Source organism: Gallus gallus, chromosome 3 (genome assembly GCF_016699485.2).
Source record: "Gallus gallus isolate bGalGal1 chromosome 3, bGalGal1.mat.broiler.GRCg7b, whole genome shotgun sequence".
NCBI classification, from domain to species: Eukaryota; Metazoa; Chordata; class Aves; order Galliformes; family Phasianidae; genus Gallus; species Gallus gallus.
This window is the reverse complement of record NC_052534.1, coordinates 39754081-39772013: the sequence shown is the minus strand read 5'-3', so window position 1 is coordinate 39772013 and position 17933 is coordinate 39754081. Positions and strand designations below refer to the sequence as shown.

The 17933-nt window shown below is 44.5% G+C and overlaps 1 protein-coding gene across 2 annotated transcripts; it reads left to right on the top strand.

Annotated features, from left to right (window-relative positions):
- Window positions 1-8: 8 nt before the first annotated feature.
- Window positions 9-17709, top strand: TAF5L (TATA-box binding protein associated factor 5 like). 2 transcript variants are annotated; one of them, XM_015284388.4, is made up of 5 exons: window positions 9-208; window positions 2915-3059; window positions 7698-7802; window positions 9449-10173; window positions 15766-17709. In XM_015284388.4, the coding sequence occupies exons 2-5, from the start codon at window positions 2918-2920 to the stop codon at window positions 16561-16563; spliced, it is 1770 nt and encodes a 589-aa protein (XP_015139874.1). In that variant the 5' UTR covers window positions 9-208; window positions 2915-2917; the 3' UTR covers window positions 16564-17709. The 2 variants fall into 2 exon arrangements, with proteins under 2 accessions (XP_015139874.1, XP_046795235.1); XM_046939279.1 differs by lacking the exon at window positions 9-208 and adding an exon at window positions 247-436.
- The last annotated feature ends 224 nt before the right edge of the window (window positions 17710-17933 follow it).

Genomic DNA, 17933 nt, shown 5'->3' with positions numbered 1-17933 from the left:
GCCCCGCCGCGGCGTGTGTCAGGCGGCCATGGAGCGGCCGCCGCCGGCCGCTGGCCCGCAGGCGACCCCGGCCGCTGCGTCCGCGGCACACAGGGGAGGCGGCAGCGGCGGCGCCCCCGCCCGGCGCTGCTGGGCGCACTGACAGCGCTCCCGGCCCCGCCGGCCGGCCCCCGCCTCCCGCCGACTCCGCCGCCGCCTGCGATGCTCAGTGAGTGGCGGCCGCGGCCCGCGCGGCGCCAGGGGGGGGGAGCGAGCGAGGGAGCGGGCGGGCGGGAGGAGAGGGGAGCGGAGCGGCGCCGCCCGGCGGCGGGAGCGGGCACGGGGAGGCCGCCTCGTGGCGGAGGCCCCACAGGCCCCGGGGAGGCCGCCGGGCCGCGGGGTGGCCCACGGGCGCGGACAGGGCTGCGGCGGGGGGGCGCTGGGGCGGGCGCCGGGGGTGAGCGTGGGGACTGGGGATCGTACCGTGAGGGGGGGGGGTTAGTGAAAGCAGCCCTGTGGGGCTGGTAGTGCGGACCCGCGGGCAGAGACGGAGCCGGCCCTGCGCCCCGTGCGCGGGCATCGCATCCCGGTTGTCTCCTTTCTGCCCGCAGCGCCCGACCCACGGCCACCTGGGGCCGCGGTTTTCCTTCCCCGAGTGGGCCGTTATCTTGTTTCTTTTGCAACTTTTGTAAATCTTGGATGAGTTGAACAGTTAGGAGTTTGTGGGAGGTGTTTTAAGATCCTTGCTCCCCGGCCTGCCGGGAGCAGCAGCCCCATCCCAGGGCAGGATGGAAGGCAGAGCCCCGAGCAGCAGCACTGCCAGCAGCGGTCCTCCAGCTTCTCTCCATCCACGCTGTGATACTAAAGGGCCACGGAATCTGCCTAAACCTGCAGTTGGGTGGTAGGAAGTGAATTCTCCCGGCTCAGCGCACAGCCAACTTCCCGCTCCTCTAAGAAAGAGGAACCTACAGTGTATTCTCTGGGCTTCTGTGCTCTGGTTCCTCAAAGAGCAGAGGCTCAGTGTCCCTTTTGCGTGCTCTCACTGGTGGCTGTGCAAAAGAGGCTGCGCTGTGGCTGTATAGGCTCCCGAGATGATCGTTCTTCTCTTTCCTTATGTATTCTGCTTATCAGCAATAATAATTAATGGTGCTAGTGCTTATCGTTCTTGGGGTGTTTGGGTGGAGCAAGGCAGCTGAGACTAATGGAGGAGTGCTCCAGGCTTCCTGCAGGAACGGGCAGGGGTTGCTGTGGGCACACTGTGAAGATCCCCTTCAGCTCTGAGAGCCAGGTGTACACATGATGTGGAGGTTCAGGGGACAGATGTGTCCTTTTTGCTATTCAGTTCTGCGTCACTGACCTGTTGTGAGTGTGCTTGACTTGAGCCCAGCTCAAGGCATTTTGGCAACACTTTCTTACGTTTGTTTTATGATAAACCCTGATTTTTAGGGCTTGGTGAAGAATATTCGTAGGAATATTGGGTTTTTTTATTATTGTTTTATTGCACTGTTGATCTATTTTTCACCGTGAAGCTTTCCCTGCTTCTTGTGGCATTGCTTTTTCTGGTGCTAAGGATGAGGGATAATGGCAAAGTAAGAGGCCTGAGCCTGGTGCCCAAAGGGGTTTCCTGGGGAAGACTTCTGTCCTGCTGCACTGTCACCTGAGAGTAAGAAAGACCCAGTCTTTCTTGAACTGAGGAGCCCAGAACTGAGCACAGTGCTCCAGATGTGGCCTCACCAGGGCAGAGCAGAGGGGGAGGATCAACTCCCTTGACCTACTGGCCATGCTGTTTATAATGTATCTCAGGATCCCATTGGCCTTCTTGGCCACAGGAGCTCACTGCTGGCTCATGGCCAACCTGCTGTCCACCAGGACATTCAGATCCTCCCCTGCAGAACAACTCTCCAGCAGGTTAGCCCCTAACCATACTGTTCAGTATGATTATTCCTCCTGAGGTGCAAGACTCTGCACTTGCCCTTGTTGAACCTCATCAGATTCTTCCCTGCCCGTATCTCCAGCCTGTCCAGGTCTCACTGAATGGCAGTTCAGCATTCTGGTGCATCAACCGCTCCTCCCAGCTTCATATGCACCGAGGGTGCATTTGTAACAGTGTAAATCAATATGATTTGTTTAATTGAATTTGTTTTGGGTGTGGAAAAAGTTGTGGTTGATTGTAATAGATCTTTCTGAGAATGCTTTCATAGCTTACAGCTGTCAGTGCCCCTTCCCCACCATCAGCAGTTACTTCACCTTTGAGAGCAAGTGGAAAGTTTTGCCCCTATCATTAGGGCTTGCAGTTCCACCTATGTGTTTGAAATGGCTTATGTTTAAACCTTGCATCTCTGTCTGCTTGGGACTTCTCAGAGAGCTCATTGCTCTGACATCTGGGGTAAGCACAGATGTGTGTGTGGGTACTGGAGAAGGCTGGGCTATGGCCATGCTTTTTTGAGTTGGCAATTTGTTAGGAACACAGTTCTTCGAAGAGGGAAGAAAGGTCGTCCATGTCTGTCTCTCTACAAAGCTGTGTTTCATCAGATTTAGCTGCTCAAACCAGAAGCATGTGCACGTGCAAAATGTACGCCAGCCTTCTGTGCTGGGGCTGCAAGATGTATTGTTACTCTGAGGCACATTACCTGTTGCTTTGACTGATCACTGCAGTTTCAGTATGGACTCTTCAATGGTATTTTGGATTTCCCAGCAAAATCAGTAGAACTAAGCAGCAAAATATCTTCAGGGAGCTGATTCAAAGCATGTAGTTACACCTTGTTACTGAGACAGGTGCCCACAAGCCTTATTTCATTGTTTCAGTCAGAGTTGTTTAACTTCAGTGATGAAAATGCCATTTGTTCCCTATAAGGCGTAGTACAGCTATGGTGTGTGTCAGTCTTGGCAGATACCTCCACAGTAACAGACCATCATCTCTTTCTTTTCTTTCCAGGTCATGAAACGCGTACGCACAGAACAGATTCAGATGGCAGTGTCCTGCTACCTCAAGCGCCGTCAGTATGTGGACTCGGAAGGTCCCCTAAAACAAGGGCTGAGGCTGTGTCAGACTGCTGAAGAGATGGCAGCTAATCTCACAGGTAAATCCTGCTATTTTCTATGCGTGCTTTTTAGCAGAGTTGCTGCAAGCGTGATTGTGTGTCTTGGCAAAGCTAAATGAATTCACCCGTACGTATGAAGAGCTTTCCTTTTGAAATATGGAAATTTGCCAGCATGAAGCTGGAGTGAGTTAGGTGATTTCAAAGAATGAAAATTTAGTTAGAAGCATAGCAAAATGAGATGCACAGGCAGTGAAACATTGGGTTTGGATAGTGATAAATACGTACCCTATATCCCAGAAAACATGAAGTCTGGTGAGTAGTGGTACTTTGATACCAAAACAAGAGGAGCCTACAGGAGGGATTAAGTAAAAGTAGGAAAATCTATTGCACCTCTGTGCTCCAGGAGGACTATGTCATGTAAAATAGAAGTGGTGTGGGGTGTTTTTTTTTCTGGCCTTGTCATATTTCAAATTGTGAAAGTTCCTATGTGTCTCTTGGGGGGGGCGGGGGGTAAGAAACCCTTCAGTTGATGAGACAGGGCACACAGAAATAAACTGTCTCCTCTTAAAGGTGTTTTCTGTTGCACTATTTGCTGTTCCAAATCCTGCCTATGTCCAGACAGATTAATAATTGTAATTTTCATCTTTTTTTTAAATGTCATTATCTATTTTATGTTATAATAAACTGTGCTAGTATTTGTGCAGGTACAAATGTTGAAAGAATGCAAGCGATGTGGAGGTTGTAAAGGCATAAATTACATTTAAAAGTAATGAAAAATACAAGGTTGAACTTGGGGTGAAAGCACAAGTAGAAAAGTGGGTTTTCTTAGTTGATCTGCTTAGATTGTGACAGTATCCCCAGCTGAGAGTGGCAAGGACGTCATTTAGTTGTGATACAACTTAATTTCACAAAACATTGGTTGCTGTATAACTCTGTGCTTGTACCTGGGTAGGGCTGGATGCCAGGATGGCTCTTTCCACCCCTCAACTATTTTGCCATAATTACAGTCCTAAGATGAGCGATGTATGGGTAAATGTGTAGGCTGACTCTTCTAGGAGCCTGAAGGAAGTTGGGTAATGCTTTGTTATTAGAATGGACTTGCACCTTCTCAGTATTTTTCATTTCCTTGCCGTTTTTAAAGTTAACAGACACTTGCTGCAACTCTCTGAAGTAATACTGGAAGGATGGGGGAGAAATGAAGCCAGACTAAAATGCACATTGTTTCTGGTTGATTTTGATGAGAGTTTTTAGGGAAAAGAAGAGCAGAAAGGTCAGTTAGAATGGGATTAGAACTTAGAACTAATTGATACCAGGAGGGTGCAGAGTATCTGAAGGACAAGTAGAGCTGAATTGGACTGCAAGTCCTTGCATTCCCACAGGGCATCATGCAGAAAAGATGTCCGTAAAGCATGATGGTGTGTGATTGATTTTTGTCTTTGTACCAATCTTTCACCAAATATTATTACTAAGTTTCTTATTAATTTGTATCATCTTGCCAGTGCAAGGGTTTTGTGGCTAATGATTCAGAACTTAGTCATCAATTTTCGTTAGAACTGAAAATGGTCTGCTGTCGTGTATTCTGCTGCTTACTACTTCTCCATGTCAGGCATGCTGGCAGTAAGCTATCAGCGAATATGCTGCAGTTCCGCAAATGGCTCTGTTGAAAGAGAAAATCCTAGCATGTATTTATCCTGACAAAACAGGCTGAAAGTACTTCTGCTACAGTCATTTTAGTTTTGCAGGCTGAATGAAAGCTGGCCGGGTTCTGAAGTTAGCGTGGTTTTATTTCAGGGAAAGCAGTAAAATATATATATATTTTTTTTCTGGAGATGATTTTGTTTGGTCCTTAACAAAACTCACCTTTTCTGTTCAGCTCTTCTCCTTTGTTTGCATTCTAAATTAGCTGGTCTCTAGAAATGGGAGAGTTGCCTACTGCTGTTTTCAATTCTGATTTCTCCTGCCAGAGTGAAAAGTGTCCACTGGTTTTGGTTCTAAATAGTTTTGTTTCTCTGTTTTACCTTGATGGGTTTTTTTCTGTCATCTTCAGAGCCTCTTCAGCCCTTCTCCACACTACCTATGTTTATACAGTTCTGGTTTTTGCACTAAAATACAGCTCAGAGCCTCCTTTTGACTGTTTCGTATTTCTTAATGAACTAGAGAAGTGTTTGTGGGATAGAAAAAGCAACTGAAGAACAGGTTTCTCCAATATTGTCCATAGTATCCTATCAATACGAAAGACTGTCAGAATAAATGTAAAATTCTACTTAATCACTCTTGCAACGAAGGAGAACCAGTTGCTATGAAACAGTGTTTACGGTAGCGCTGCATTTGTTCCCACTTAACAGAAACAGGAGACCAGAAGGCTGCTGTTGGTATCCCTGAAACAGGAACAGGTTCCTTGGAATTTGCTGGCGGGTTGCTTAACTGGCTGCAATTACAGGAAGTGAAGGCAGGGAGCAGATGTTTTCAATAGCTGCACTTAGGGCTACTAGGGAAAGTGGAGAAGAAGCTAGTGTAGATCTCTTAATGCATGAGGGGAATATGGCTTGTGTTTTTCTTCCACCAGGAGAGAAAATACCTGAATATTTCCTTTTTTGTTTTGGGAGCTGTTGAGCTCTTGATCCCTTTAGCAGTGTTATCTGGGCATGAGTTTTGGGGAGGAAAAAGATTAGAACTTGCTGTCGCTGGCTGCTAGGTTAGGGTTTGTTTGCTGTGTGCTTGATGGAGTCAAGCTCTAGCATCTTTATTGAGTAAAGTGCAGACCTTGGTGGCCATCCAGGCAGCCTGCTCCAGGATAGGCAGCTGAAGATCAATTTCAGCTTTCTAAAGCATGAAGGACATCTTTATTTTGGAATTATCTTACTTACAGAAAGAAAGTGAAGTAGGTGACATGGAGGGAGCGCTTCATAAAGCTGAGGATAGACGTTATGCTTTGTGGCACAAGCAGGATGGAAGGTCATGCCCCTTCCTGCCGAAACAAGGCCAGCAAAGCTCTGCAGAGAGTTGACTCTTGTATGTAAATCTGTGGCACTGCATAAGAGAAAGACCCTTATATTTCTGTTTTTCTGGTGTCCTTTGCTTTTGCCACGAGTGGCACAAGTGACATTGAAAACTATTGCTAATTGTTTCTATTTTCTGGTTATGAATATTGATTATATTAAACTATAAGCCCAAGTAGCAGGGATTTTTTAGTTTAAATTTGGCTTTAATACCAATAAGTTGCATTACAGAAACTGATGCTCTGAGTTTTCATACGAAGCTCTAAGCCCAGGATTCTTATCAACATGGAGCCTGCAAAGCAGCCAGGCTGTAGAAAGTGCAGTGTTTGTGAATCTTTTAACGGCTTGTATTTGTTTGTTTTGAAACTGACTTGATAGAAGATCGGCTATTGGGACTGGAGTCTGTAGTTGTGCTTCCCATGGGGAGAAGACAAGCATTGCCCAGCTCTCTGCTTCTGAAGCTGAATTCAGCTTTCCCTGGGGAGTCAGTAAATACATCTTCTGTATTTCTCTAAGAGCCGGGGATACAGCGAGAGAGGAGGAATAGTGACAGGCTGTGTGCATACCATGAGCTGATCTCTTTCTAATTAGACGCATTGAGATGAACTGGAGGCTGGCCTCTCTCTTGAGCACGTGAAAATTTGATGATGTTGTTTATAGACTTCCAGGGCTATGTGTGCCTCTGTGCATGAGCCAAATGCTGGAACAAAAAAAGTGATCAATCAGGGATAGAAAGGAAAAGAGACGGGATGAAAGGGGCTGGGAGGCAGGGAAGGGCGAAAGAAGTTGAAGGAGTTGAAAGGGAGAATAATGAAAATAAATGTTATAGAGGGGGAAAACAGTTTTGAATGTTTAAAAAGAAAAAAAAAGAGGAAAACAAAGCTCTTTGACTTGTCCTGCTCTTACAAGAACAGAAGAATTAAATACATCAGTTAAAATTTAGGAGAGCAGATTTTGTTATTAGTGTTTCTAATTACCAGTATTTTTATTTACCTAGATTATACGGGGGAATGTCTGTAACCCTGCACAAGGCCTCCTGTCAGGTTCAAGGGCATTAGCAGAAGAGCAAGGGTTTTGTGCCAGAGAAATAAGTCATTTCCTTTCTAGATGGTATAGAACCACATTTACAAGAGCTGCTGCCGACTCCAAAATCAGTTTAATACCCTCTGAGGTGACCTTGATGCCCTGAGGTAGGGTTACTGCAGACGTTGTGTCTTGGTGGGTGGTGGATCACGCTGAAGGAGAGGCTTTGTTTTGGAGGGAGTTAGAAATTGCTTTCTTCTTTCTAAATGTAAAGTTGTAAAACCATCCAGTGTCTTGTAAAACTATGAAGGGATCTGTGACAACATTACAGTGTTTCTTGTGAACTCAACGTATCTGAAAGCTTAAAAATGTGTTTGGGGTGGGGGAGAGCAAGCAGATGAGTTGCTAAGCTTTTCTTAAATAAAAAAAAAAAATCAGTTCAGTTTTCCATTCATGATCTGTCTCAGCTGTGTAACTCTTTAGATTAAATTTAATAAATGCCTGTTTTGGTGCTTAAAACAGTGTCCTCCCTGGACAGTATGAAGTACATAGTGTCATCTCGGTGGCTGCGTTACCTTGGATCTTATGAGAAGCTTTATTTCAGGCACGCATACAAAACTCCTTAAATCCTAATTTTACTTATTTGATTTCACAGTCCAATCTGAATCTGGTTGTGCCAACGTTGTGTCTGCAGCTCCCTGCCTGCCGGAGCCACAGCAATATGAAGTACAATTTGGACGATTACGCAATTTTCTCACAGGTAAATATCGGGAGGCAAGGAAGAGGAAACTGGCTGCATCTTTGCCATTTCAGCAAATAAATGACAGTATAACAAAATCATGGCACGCAGTGTGGTTTTTAATACAGAAATGGGAGAGGCATGGTGTGGACTAGAGAAAGCCTTAGAAAAATGCACAGCAATATAATAAGGCTTCAAATCATGTTTCTATCTGAATCTTTTGATTCCAAGCTATGAGATTTTACTTACTACAACTAAATTTATATATATTTGCCTGACTGCTGAGTGGCTTTGTCTATCTTAGCTGTCTGTTGAACTTATCTTGGTAATAGAGACTTGGTCTCTGTATCTGTGTAGAACTTCTGAAAAACACTGTATACAGGACAAAAAGGAAGATGGCAATGTTTCATATGAATGGCAGATTACTTAGTAGATGACTGCACTAGTTTCTGTCCCCTTGTCTAGGTATTCTGAATTTTGTTCATAACTGATTTCTTTTTACAGTTGTCAAGGCTACTAAGGGTGAGGATAATTTATATCCTTACATTTACCTGTGCAGACTTAGAGACTGCAAATACATGATGGAGAAAAGTATTTTTATACTGTAGTGGGATGCATAGGACATCCATGGCTCCAGGTAATCCTGCAAAGGTTCATATTTCTCCTAGAGTCCTAAAGGTGGGAAGATTAAAAAAAATAATAATAAGATTTTTGATCATAGTGCCTTGAAAATGGAGGTTGCCATTCTTCCCACCTAGTGAAATATCTGCGTCTCTCCAGTGAGCCTTGATCCCAGTTTGCAGTGTTGGTTGATATTACTGATGGTGGTTGAAAGGGAGGTACGCAGTGGGAGATGCATTTGGGCCTCCTGTTAGTCACTGTTGTGCCCTGCGTGGGATTACGATACTGGTGGTGGTGCTCTGCTCCTCACAGCTCCCTGCAGCTGGTGGGAGGGGAGCAGCTCCAAGAAGCTGGTGAAAGAGGGGTGGAGCTGCTGCGCAGATCAGCCTCTGCAACTTACAGCATAGCCTAATCGGGAGCTGTTTACACAGTGCACTAGGAGTTACTGCTGGGATTTGCTTTGTCAGGGTGAGAGACAGAAAGCATGCACATGAGCTGGCACAGAAATGAAACGAGCACAGCATATTGCAGTACGTTCTGAAAACTGTAGCTTGAGACAAATCAGTTCCACCCAAAGCATCACATGCAAGTTTTGAAGCCTAGGGGGAAATAAAAAAGCCATCTAAGTTCAGGCCAACATAAACTACATAAATATTTTTGACTGAAACATATTAAATGCTATTTTAAACGTAACAAGTAAATTTTAGAGTTTATTACAATGAAGAACGTATGCATTTTCTGAAATACATAGTGGAAAAATCCGACTGTCTTGTAGCTCGAGGTAGTATTTTAATAACTGACCACACCTAAAAGGAGTTTTGAAATCTGCCCTTTTTTCTGCCAGTACACTTTAGCAACTTGAAATCTCCGCTTAAATCTTCAGTAGATGCTACATACCCCCTTTAAGTGGCTGAAAAGATCCACTGAAATGCACCAGCAGAGTCCTATTCTTGAGGCTTTTTGCAGTAATTGTCCTTGCTCTGCTTTATTCCGATTAGAAAGTGGATTGAGAAATTATTCCAAGTTTGTTGCTCTTTTCTCTGTAGATTCAGATTCTCAGCACAGCCATGAAGTGATGCCTCTTCTGTATCCCCTCTTCGTCTACCTCCATCTGAACATGGTCCAGAATGGCCTAAAAAGCACAGTGGACAGTTTTTACAGCCGCTTCCATGGCATGTTCTTGCAGAACGCCAGCCAGAAGGATATCATTGAGCAGTTACAGACTACCATGACTATTCAAGATATCCTGTCCAACTTGAAGCTCCGGGCTTTTCTGGACAACAAGTACGTCATCCGCCTTCAAGAGGACAGCTACAACTACCTTCTTCGCTACCTCCAAAGTGACAACAACAACGCCCTGTGCAAAGTCCTGACCTTGCACATCCACCTGGATGTGCAGCCCTCCAAGAGGACCGACTACCAGCTCTACGCCAGCGGGAGCTCCTCGCGTAATGAGAGCAACGGGCTGGAGCCCAGCGAGGTGCCAGCTTCCATCTTGCAGAATGAGGCAGCGCTGGAATTACTGCAGGACAGCATTAAACGCGTCAAGGATGGGCCCCCTTCCTTAACGACCATCTGCTTCTATGCCTTCTATAACACAGAGCAATTGCTGAACACAGCAGAGATTTCACCAAATAGCAAGCTGCTTGCTGCTGGGTTTGATAATTCATGCGTTAAGCTGTGGAGCCTGCGTTCCAAGAAGTTAAAATCTGAGCCCCATCTTGTAGATGTGTCCCGCATCCGCCTGGCTTGTGATATCCTGGATGAGGAGGTCTGGATACGTCTTTTTTATTGTTTTTTTTCTCCCCAATACTTTTTCTATTGAGGTATATTTGGGCTTCGTGTTGAGTATCTAAGTATCTAGTATCTGTTACAGGAAACTGTGAGTCTTTTTGCAGCCTGTCTGCCTTGACTCACCAATTTTATAGTCTCCTCTCATATGTGTTCTTTCCTGCCTTGCTTCTAAAATGCTGCACTGAGGTGTAATGACAATGTGCCCAGGTCACAGTTCATTAGTCCTAGGTGCAGTTCTTCCTCTTCTTACTGTCCCTGAAGAGATCACAGTACAGAGGCAGCCCAGAACAGACAGGTCACTGGAGAAGGCTTTCTTTGCTGTGTTGCACGGGGCCTTCTTCTGGATGGGAAGATGAATCAAGGAAATGTGGAAAGTAAAGACACATAGTAGTGAAAACTAGAAGTGGTTCAACACAAGCAATCAGAAGGGTGGAGAAAAGGAGGCAAGAATGGGAAGAAGAAGATAAAGTAAGGAAGGAACCAGAGGAGTTTGATCTGAGGCCTCAGATGAAACAAATATGTTTAAGTGAAAACCTGTATGTAAAGAGTCACCCTAGCAGGAGGTGAGGAGTTGTAGAAAAAATACACAGTGTGTCTGCATTAAAGAATCAGTAGTGTAGGAGCTTCAGATAATTCTCACTTTCTTGAGTGCTGGAGATGAGGACTGGGATATCTGTGCCCTTGCATGCCAGGCTAGATAACATCTTCCAGTTTTCTTTCTTTTTACTTTAACTTCTAGTCACACCCTCCCTCCTCTCTCACCACAACTGCCCGTGTAGCATCTTATATCTGGTTAGAGATCAGTTTGTAACTCTTCCTTCATTTAATCACACCTGTCTTGAAGGGGGGGTAGGGAGGAGGAGGAAGCATTCAATTGTTCTTCTGTTGTGCATTTAGCAGAAGCATCCTTTTTTTTTTCTTTTTTTTTTTTCCCTGCTGTTTTATTTTCTACGCATGGAAAAATCATGGATTCTGTTTAGTTTTGAAGAGTGTGGAGTTTGGCGGATGATGAGGTATAGGAGTCGAGATGGCTTTGTTAGTTAGCTTGAGAACTAGAGGCAGGTGTCCAGGTGAGACAGCACAGCAGCGTGTTCACTGCTTCTCAGGTTAAGCCCTCCTGCTGAGTGAACAGGTAAGTGGGTCACACTAACCCAGGGTGGAGCTGTGGGTTTGTTGTCATGATAAGCTGCAAAAGTTCCTAGGACGTTTGGCTATGGATTGCCTTTCAGGGAAAATAAATGAAAATAATCTGTGACAAGGAAAATTTATCAGGTAAATCAGCAGGTCACCTTTGACTCCAGACTTTAGACAAATGGGATATTGCCAAGCAATCAGGTGTATACATTAGCTTTTTGTTGGCATGTATTTGCATATTTTATATATATGATGAAGTGGCCACAGAAGCTTAATTACAAACAAATGTCATTGTTTAAGATCTTGTGTATCCTTCAGTATTTATGCACAGGTCTAAAAAGCTGGTCAAAGACCAGCACAAATCAAAGTCATCGTTGCCCTGAATAATTTCATCACTGACAAAGCAAATAGTGACCTGACCAGAAGTTCAGAGTTGAGGGCAAACATCAGCCTGAGCGGATGATTGGTTCCATATCTTTGAATGCAAATGAAAGCCTAAGGACTGCAAAGGAAACAAATGCCTGTATCAGGGAGCAGCAAATGCATGTCCACACAGGTACTCATGGGATCAAAGGTGGAAACAGACCGCTAGCCACATGTGTGTCGCTGAGGTGGAAGGCACAGATATCAAGTCAGCCTGAATGAGACCACCCTTGCCAGGCTGCAGTCATCAGCAGTGAAGCTCAGTACGAGTAGAAGCTGTGTTTCAGACTGTCATGGCAGTCTGATCGGCAACAGTTCACAGCAATAAATCTGCTGGAAACTTTAGCAACAGAGAAGTCTGAAGTGCAATGACATTACTGCACTGAATTCTGTAGAATAACTTGTGAGGATATGACACTTGGCTGGCTTTTGTAGGGTTTCTTCATTTTGTTCCACTTGATATAGTATAGTGTAATAAGATTGGGATCCAGTGCTGTATTTAAGTAGTGCTCAAAATAATCAGCCTTCAGCTTGGTTTCTGATCTGCTGCAAGCACATTAGTTATGCAGTTTAAGAAGTTATAGAGGTTTGGGACTGTGATAGCTTCAGTGGATCTCCTTCAGGATGGCACTGAAGTTACACTATTGGGTTTATTAACTCCTTTTGTGTGTGTATATGTGTGTGTATATAAATGTGTGTGTGTGTGTCTGTTAATGAAGTAAAAGCGATCAGTAGTTTTTCCTGGTCAGTTAAAGCCTTTGTGTCACTAAAGTCAGTTTTCTGTTAGCTGTATTTTTAGTGAATTTTGCTCAGTGTGATGCCCTGTTACACTTTGCCAGTGTTGGCTTGGTTCTTGGAAAAAGGAGAGGCTTAGTGTTTGGGGATAGAGAAATTCCATTTTATTTCTGGTGTCATCTCACAGATGCCACTCCATAGTCTCTCTTAGAGTCCAGTACAAAATGCAGTTTTGCAGCAGTGCAAATGCCTTATTGTTTGCCATGTTCATCACTAATGCTGCATCAGTCATCAACAGAAAATGATACTCTTCATTCCAAATAGCTATAAGAGTGACAAGCCTTTAAATTCTATGAAGGCTAAGACTTAACCCTGTTTGACTCTACTTTTAAGACAGTGAGTGGCAGTGGTCCTTGAGGTGGCAGTGAGCAGGGATGACACTGACACCTTGGTGGGTGGCAATGCAGGAAGATGCAGTAAAAATGTCCTGCAAGGAGAGCCTTGGTATCTACCTACTCTTGTTTCCGTGCTAGGAGATCCCTGCTATAGACAGATAAGAGATCTTCCATACTGACAGGATGAGAGAAAAGAATGATACTCAGAGAAACCTGATACTACTTAGAGTAAAAGAAAGTATTTTCAGGGTGGTGAGGATTGGCTTTTTGTTCAGTTTGGTTTTTTGAGGGTCACATGTTCCCTTGATGCTTATGCTGCACAGAAGGCTAGGTAAGGTTTGCTGCTTACAAGGTTAAATGTAGTGAAACATTTGCATTTTCCAGATTCAGATGACCGTCCTGTCCAACTCATTTATTGATAAAAGTAATAACTGAAGAGTTGGGCAGTGTGCTCGCAAGTATCTCATTTGGAAGGTGTGCTATATAACAAAACATGTCAACATATTAACAAACGGAAAAGAACAAAACAGAGTCGTTTTGGGGTGTCTTGTACTAGCTCAGGATGATTTCCTTCTCACTATTTATGAGTATTTTTTTTGTTTTTTTTTAAAGTTCATTTCAGTAGTGTTGGTTTTCCAGTTCTATCCTATTAGTTATTCTTTTGAAACTGGAGAGTGCAAATAATGAAAGGTAGCTTTTACTGTATCTGTAGGGTATTGCTTAAATTAGGTGTAAATAACTTGTAAATTTAGCCTGCTCTGGCTAGCAGGCTGACTTACAGGGAGCAAAAGGATGAATGTAGTGACTCAGAAGCATTAGAGGTATACCATTTTCGGTGAACTGTAACAAATGCGCCGTTGTTTCACTGAGTATCTAACAGAAGAGAAAGATAAGATTTGCTACCTGTGCCCATACAGAAGTGTGGCTTTTGAATACTTAGGTGGGCATTTTCAAATTGGCTGCTGCTTTAGTATAAGAGAAGAGCATGTGCTTGTAATAGCGAAAGTGTACGTGCTTGCAGGTAGCTGAAGTAGCTCTGTATGAATTTGAAAGCATAGAATTAAGTACCCGGACTTGCAGAATTTACCAGAACTATAATACAGTGTAGGGAACTTGAACAGACTTCTACTGGAAACTTGTTAGGGATCTTTTGGTCATAATTAAATAGGATAAAACACTGTAGGTATCAGCGTTCTAGGCCACGTTACCACATTAAAAGAGATGCTGTGGATTCCAGCAAGCAGTGCTCTATCTGAAGTAGAAAAAGCAATTTGAATAAGAATGGGGCTTTGCATGCTAGAGCCTGTAATTTCTTCATGGCTCACCTTCCATGAGAGATGGAGCTGGCTCCGAGCCACATCATAAAGCTCCCATGGGCACTGACTACTCTGAAGAGAATTAGTGTTATTAAACATTGCTTGCCACCTACCACTTAGCACAAAGCCGGGATGGAGGAAGACAGCAAGCTAGCAGGGTTACAGTGTGCTCACTTTCCTGAGTGGGATTTGAAACTGTTGGATGAGAAGGGCTTTGAGGGCTGTAGGTAAACGGTGCTAAACTGTGGTTCCTGAGGGTCCTGCAGCCCTGAGAGGTGACTGTGTGAGCTGAGAGCCGCTTGCTGTGCGCTGGGCTGGCTTCTGCTGGTCAGCGACAGCCCTGGGGAGCTGAGTTTCCGCTCAGGGCAGGAAGTGCTTGTTCTGCAGGAAACAGACCGGTGTGCAGTGATAAGAGTTCACGAGGCTGCTCACAAACAAAAGGGCATCGTGTTGAATTGCACATGCAGACTTGTCCATAGGCGAGTGTTACTGATTCACTACTGCTGGAAAGCATCTGCAAGCCCATCCCAAGGAAGGATGGTCTCAAGCAGATGCCTCCCAAGCCATGGTTCTCTTCTTGTGCTCTCACTGAGGTGAGACTGCAACTTTCTGGGCAAGGGCACTGTTTTGAGTTGAGATTTGTTGCAGCTTGTGCAGTCCGTAGCCTTTGATTATCGAGGCGCTGCTTGAGCAGACTCCCAGAGACGGCCTCCGTCGAGAAGGAGTAAAATGCTCAAATTCCTTTAGCACAGCTCACTGAAGTCTTTAAATGTAAAAGCCTTTAATTGTTGATGATCTGCTGTGATGCTTGAATTGGAGAACTGCAGGATAAAAATCCATTGCGATCCTTTTTGTGATTATTCATCTTCTCCTACCCCAAAATAGATTATTTGGCCTAAATAAGATGCATGCATTTGCTGTTCTTGAAAGGTGGGGGTGTAAAAGCAGCCTGGTGGTGCTGGCACAGAGAAACGGATACTACGACCTTAATGCATCTCTGTTAAGGTGTGGGGCTGAGACGGAATGTCCAGTACACAGCTTGTCACATTGGCCTTGTCCTTCTGCCTCCTGCCTTTTGTTTAAGACATCTGGGCTTCTTTTTCTCTACTGCGAGTTTTACTTCCAAGAATGACCACACCAAAAGAGCAGATGCCAAGATCTGTTTTAATGTCTTAGCCAAAACTTCAGTATAGAGCGGATAGGGAATTAGCAGATGTTTTTAACAAGTGTTTTAAAGCAACAGACATTTGGAAAGCTTTCTTAAAATGCTGCTTCTTTCCTTATTTTTCAAACAGTCCTGGGGTAAGTGCCTTCTAGAGCAGGCGTGAGGCTATGCAAAATGAGGGTGAAACCTCTACGTAAGTCTGATCTCAGCGACTCTTTTAGCACTGATACCAAATGCACTAGCAGCATTTGTGTCCTAGAGTTGCACAGAATGTGCCACGTCTGAAATAAATTCTTCTGTGTTAATGCCAGCTTATTTTCCTCACGGTAGTTCCTGTATGTGCTGAACAGATAAACATGCTTTTCTTTGTTTGTTTGTTTTTTTTCCTCTTTCCCGACCAGGAGGAGGAGGATGACAGCGCAGGCACAGAAATGAAAATCCTGAGAGGACACTGTGGGCCTGTGTATAGCACCAGGTTCCTTTCAGACAGCTCAGGACTTCTGTCTTGTTCTGAGGACATGTCCATCAGATACTGGGACCTCAGAAGTTTCACAAACACTGTGTTGTACCAAGGACACGCCTACCCTGTCTGGGATTTGGACATCAGTCCCTGCAGCCTGTATTTTGCCAGCGCCTCCCATGATCGCACCGCAAGACTCTGGTCCTTTGATCGGACGTACCCTCTGCGAATATATGCAGGCCATTTATTGGATGTAGACTGTGTCAAGTTCCACCCCAATTCCAACTACTTAGCGACAGGCTCCACAGACAAGACTGTGCGCCTATGGAGCACTCAGCAGGGCAACTCGGTGCGCCTCTTCACTGGGCACCGTGGCCCCGTGCTGGCACTTGCATTTTCTCCCAATGGTAAGTACCTGGCCTCGGCAGGTGAAGACCAGCGGCTAAAGCTGTGGGACTTGGCTTCAGGAACTCTCTACAAAGAACTGAGGGGGCACACGGACAACATAACCAGCCTTACTTTTAGCCCTGACAGTAGTTTAATTGCTTCAGCCTCGATGGACAATTCTGTCCGGGTCTGGGACATCCGTAACACGTACTGCAATGCCCCTGCCGATGGGTCTTCCAGTGAACTGGTTGGTGTATATACCGGACAAATGAATAATGTACTGAGCGTACAGTTTATGGCCTGTAATCTTCTTCTAGTGACTGGAATTGCACAAGAAAATCAGGAACATTAATTTTTTTCTTTTCCTTAGGGAAGTGGGTGGGGGTGTTGAATGCAAGTCCATTACAAGCTGAGATTACTGACTGTGAAACACTTTTCTTCCTCTGTCCCCTTGAAAGGCACATGTAGAGTGATGCAAATGCTTTAAAATTTCATGCCCATAAAATAGGCCTTTGCTGTTAAATGGAGTAAGGAAAAAGGAGGAGTGATGAAAATACACATATGTTCCAATCCTGTATTTGTAGGAGAGGAAAAGGGGAGGAAGTCCAGTAGCTTGGGGAAACCAAAAGTGTGATCCAGACAAGTGAAGCTGCCAGCCAGATAAGCTGCTGACCTGCACTTAAATGTCCTGCGTTGACTGATGGGCACATCTTATCTACTGCTAACTGAGGCTTGAGCGTGTGGAGAACTACTGGCCCAGTGTGTTTTGTTTTCTTTTCTTGGTATTGCAGAGTACCTGCATTTTAAGACCCTTATATTAAAAGAACATTACGTATTTTCTACATTTGTTGCGGTCCCAAATATTACAGCTCCTTATTGCACTTCTGCAATATTTTGGACTAGCTAAGCAGAAAATACCTTCTTTCTTTTTAATAAGAGGATGGAAATCTGACCTTAGTTGAAGCCCGTCTCTGCATTGTCGTTTGAGTTTGATTCCTGGTACTAGCTGTGATACTTGTATTTATGTTCCATGAATGAGGGATCTTTCTGAATCTGGTTGCACTGTGTTTTGAGGATGGGAGAACAGTGAGGGGTAGGGGTGGTGGCTTTAAGGGTAATACATGACTTGCTTTGGCTGGAGGAGGGCACGATGGAACTGAAGAGGCTAAGTTTGGACTCCTAATTGAAGCAAGACGTGTCAGTCTACCACCGCACCTCGCAGAAATATTTCCGTAAAAGGAAGCTGGCAGTCTAGGAAGAAGGGGACGGGGAGAGAGAGACACACATAAAGTGACATGGGAAAAAAAATAGTATTACTAAATTATTGTGCATATGCAGAGGCAGCTTTGCCAGTGTTGGATTTTTCTCAAAAGGTTGCAATATCAGTTTTCATGAACACTTTGTGAAATAAATCATCAGCATTTAAAACAAGGATCTGCAGAAAAAGCACGTTCTAATTTGTCATTTAGAGAGATTAAATATTTCTGCTTTCTGGAAAGAGTTATTTTGTATTTTGTTTTCTATTAAAAGCATTTAGTTTAAAAAAAAAAAAGAATGGTTTGGTCCCTTTTTGGGAAACTTGCTCTAACTTGCATGGGAAGGAGATGGCAGGAGCATGCTTCTACACTGCATGAGCCAGGGTCTCCTTGGCACTTGGGGTTTGAATCTGGTGGTCTTGGTGGCTTGGAGTTCACTGTATTGATATCCTCCTGTTTGCTTTCC

Coding starts and splice junctions, on each gene's coding strand:
- TAF5L (XM_015284388.4), top strand. CDS start 2,918: ATGAAACGCGTACGCACAGAACAGATTCAGATGGCAGTGTCCTGCTAC. Junction 3,060..7,697: donor GATGGCAGCTAATCTCACAG/GTAAATCCTGCT, acceptor TTGATTTCACAG/TCCAATCTGAATCTGGTTGT. Junction 7,803..9,448: donor ATTACGCAATTTTCTCACAG/GTAAATATCGGG, acceptor TTTTCTCTGTAG/ATTCAGATTCTCAGCACAGC.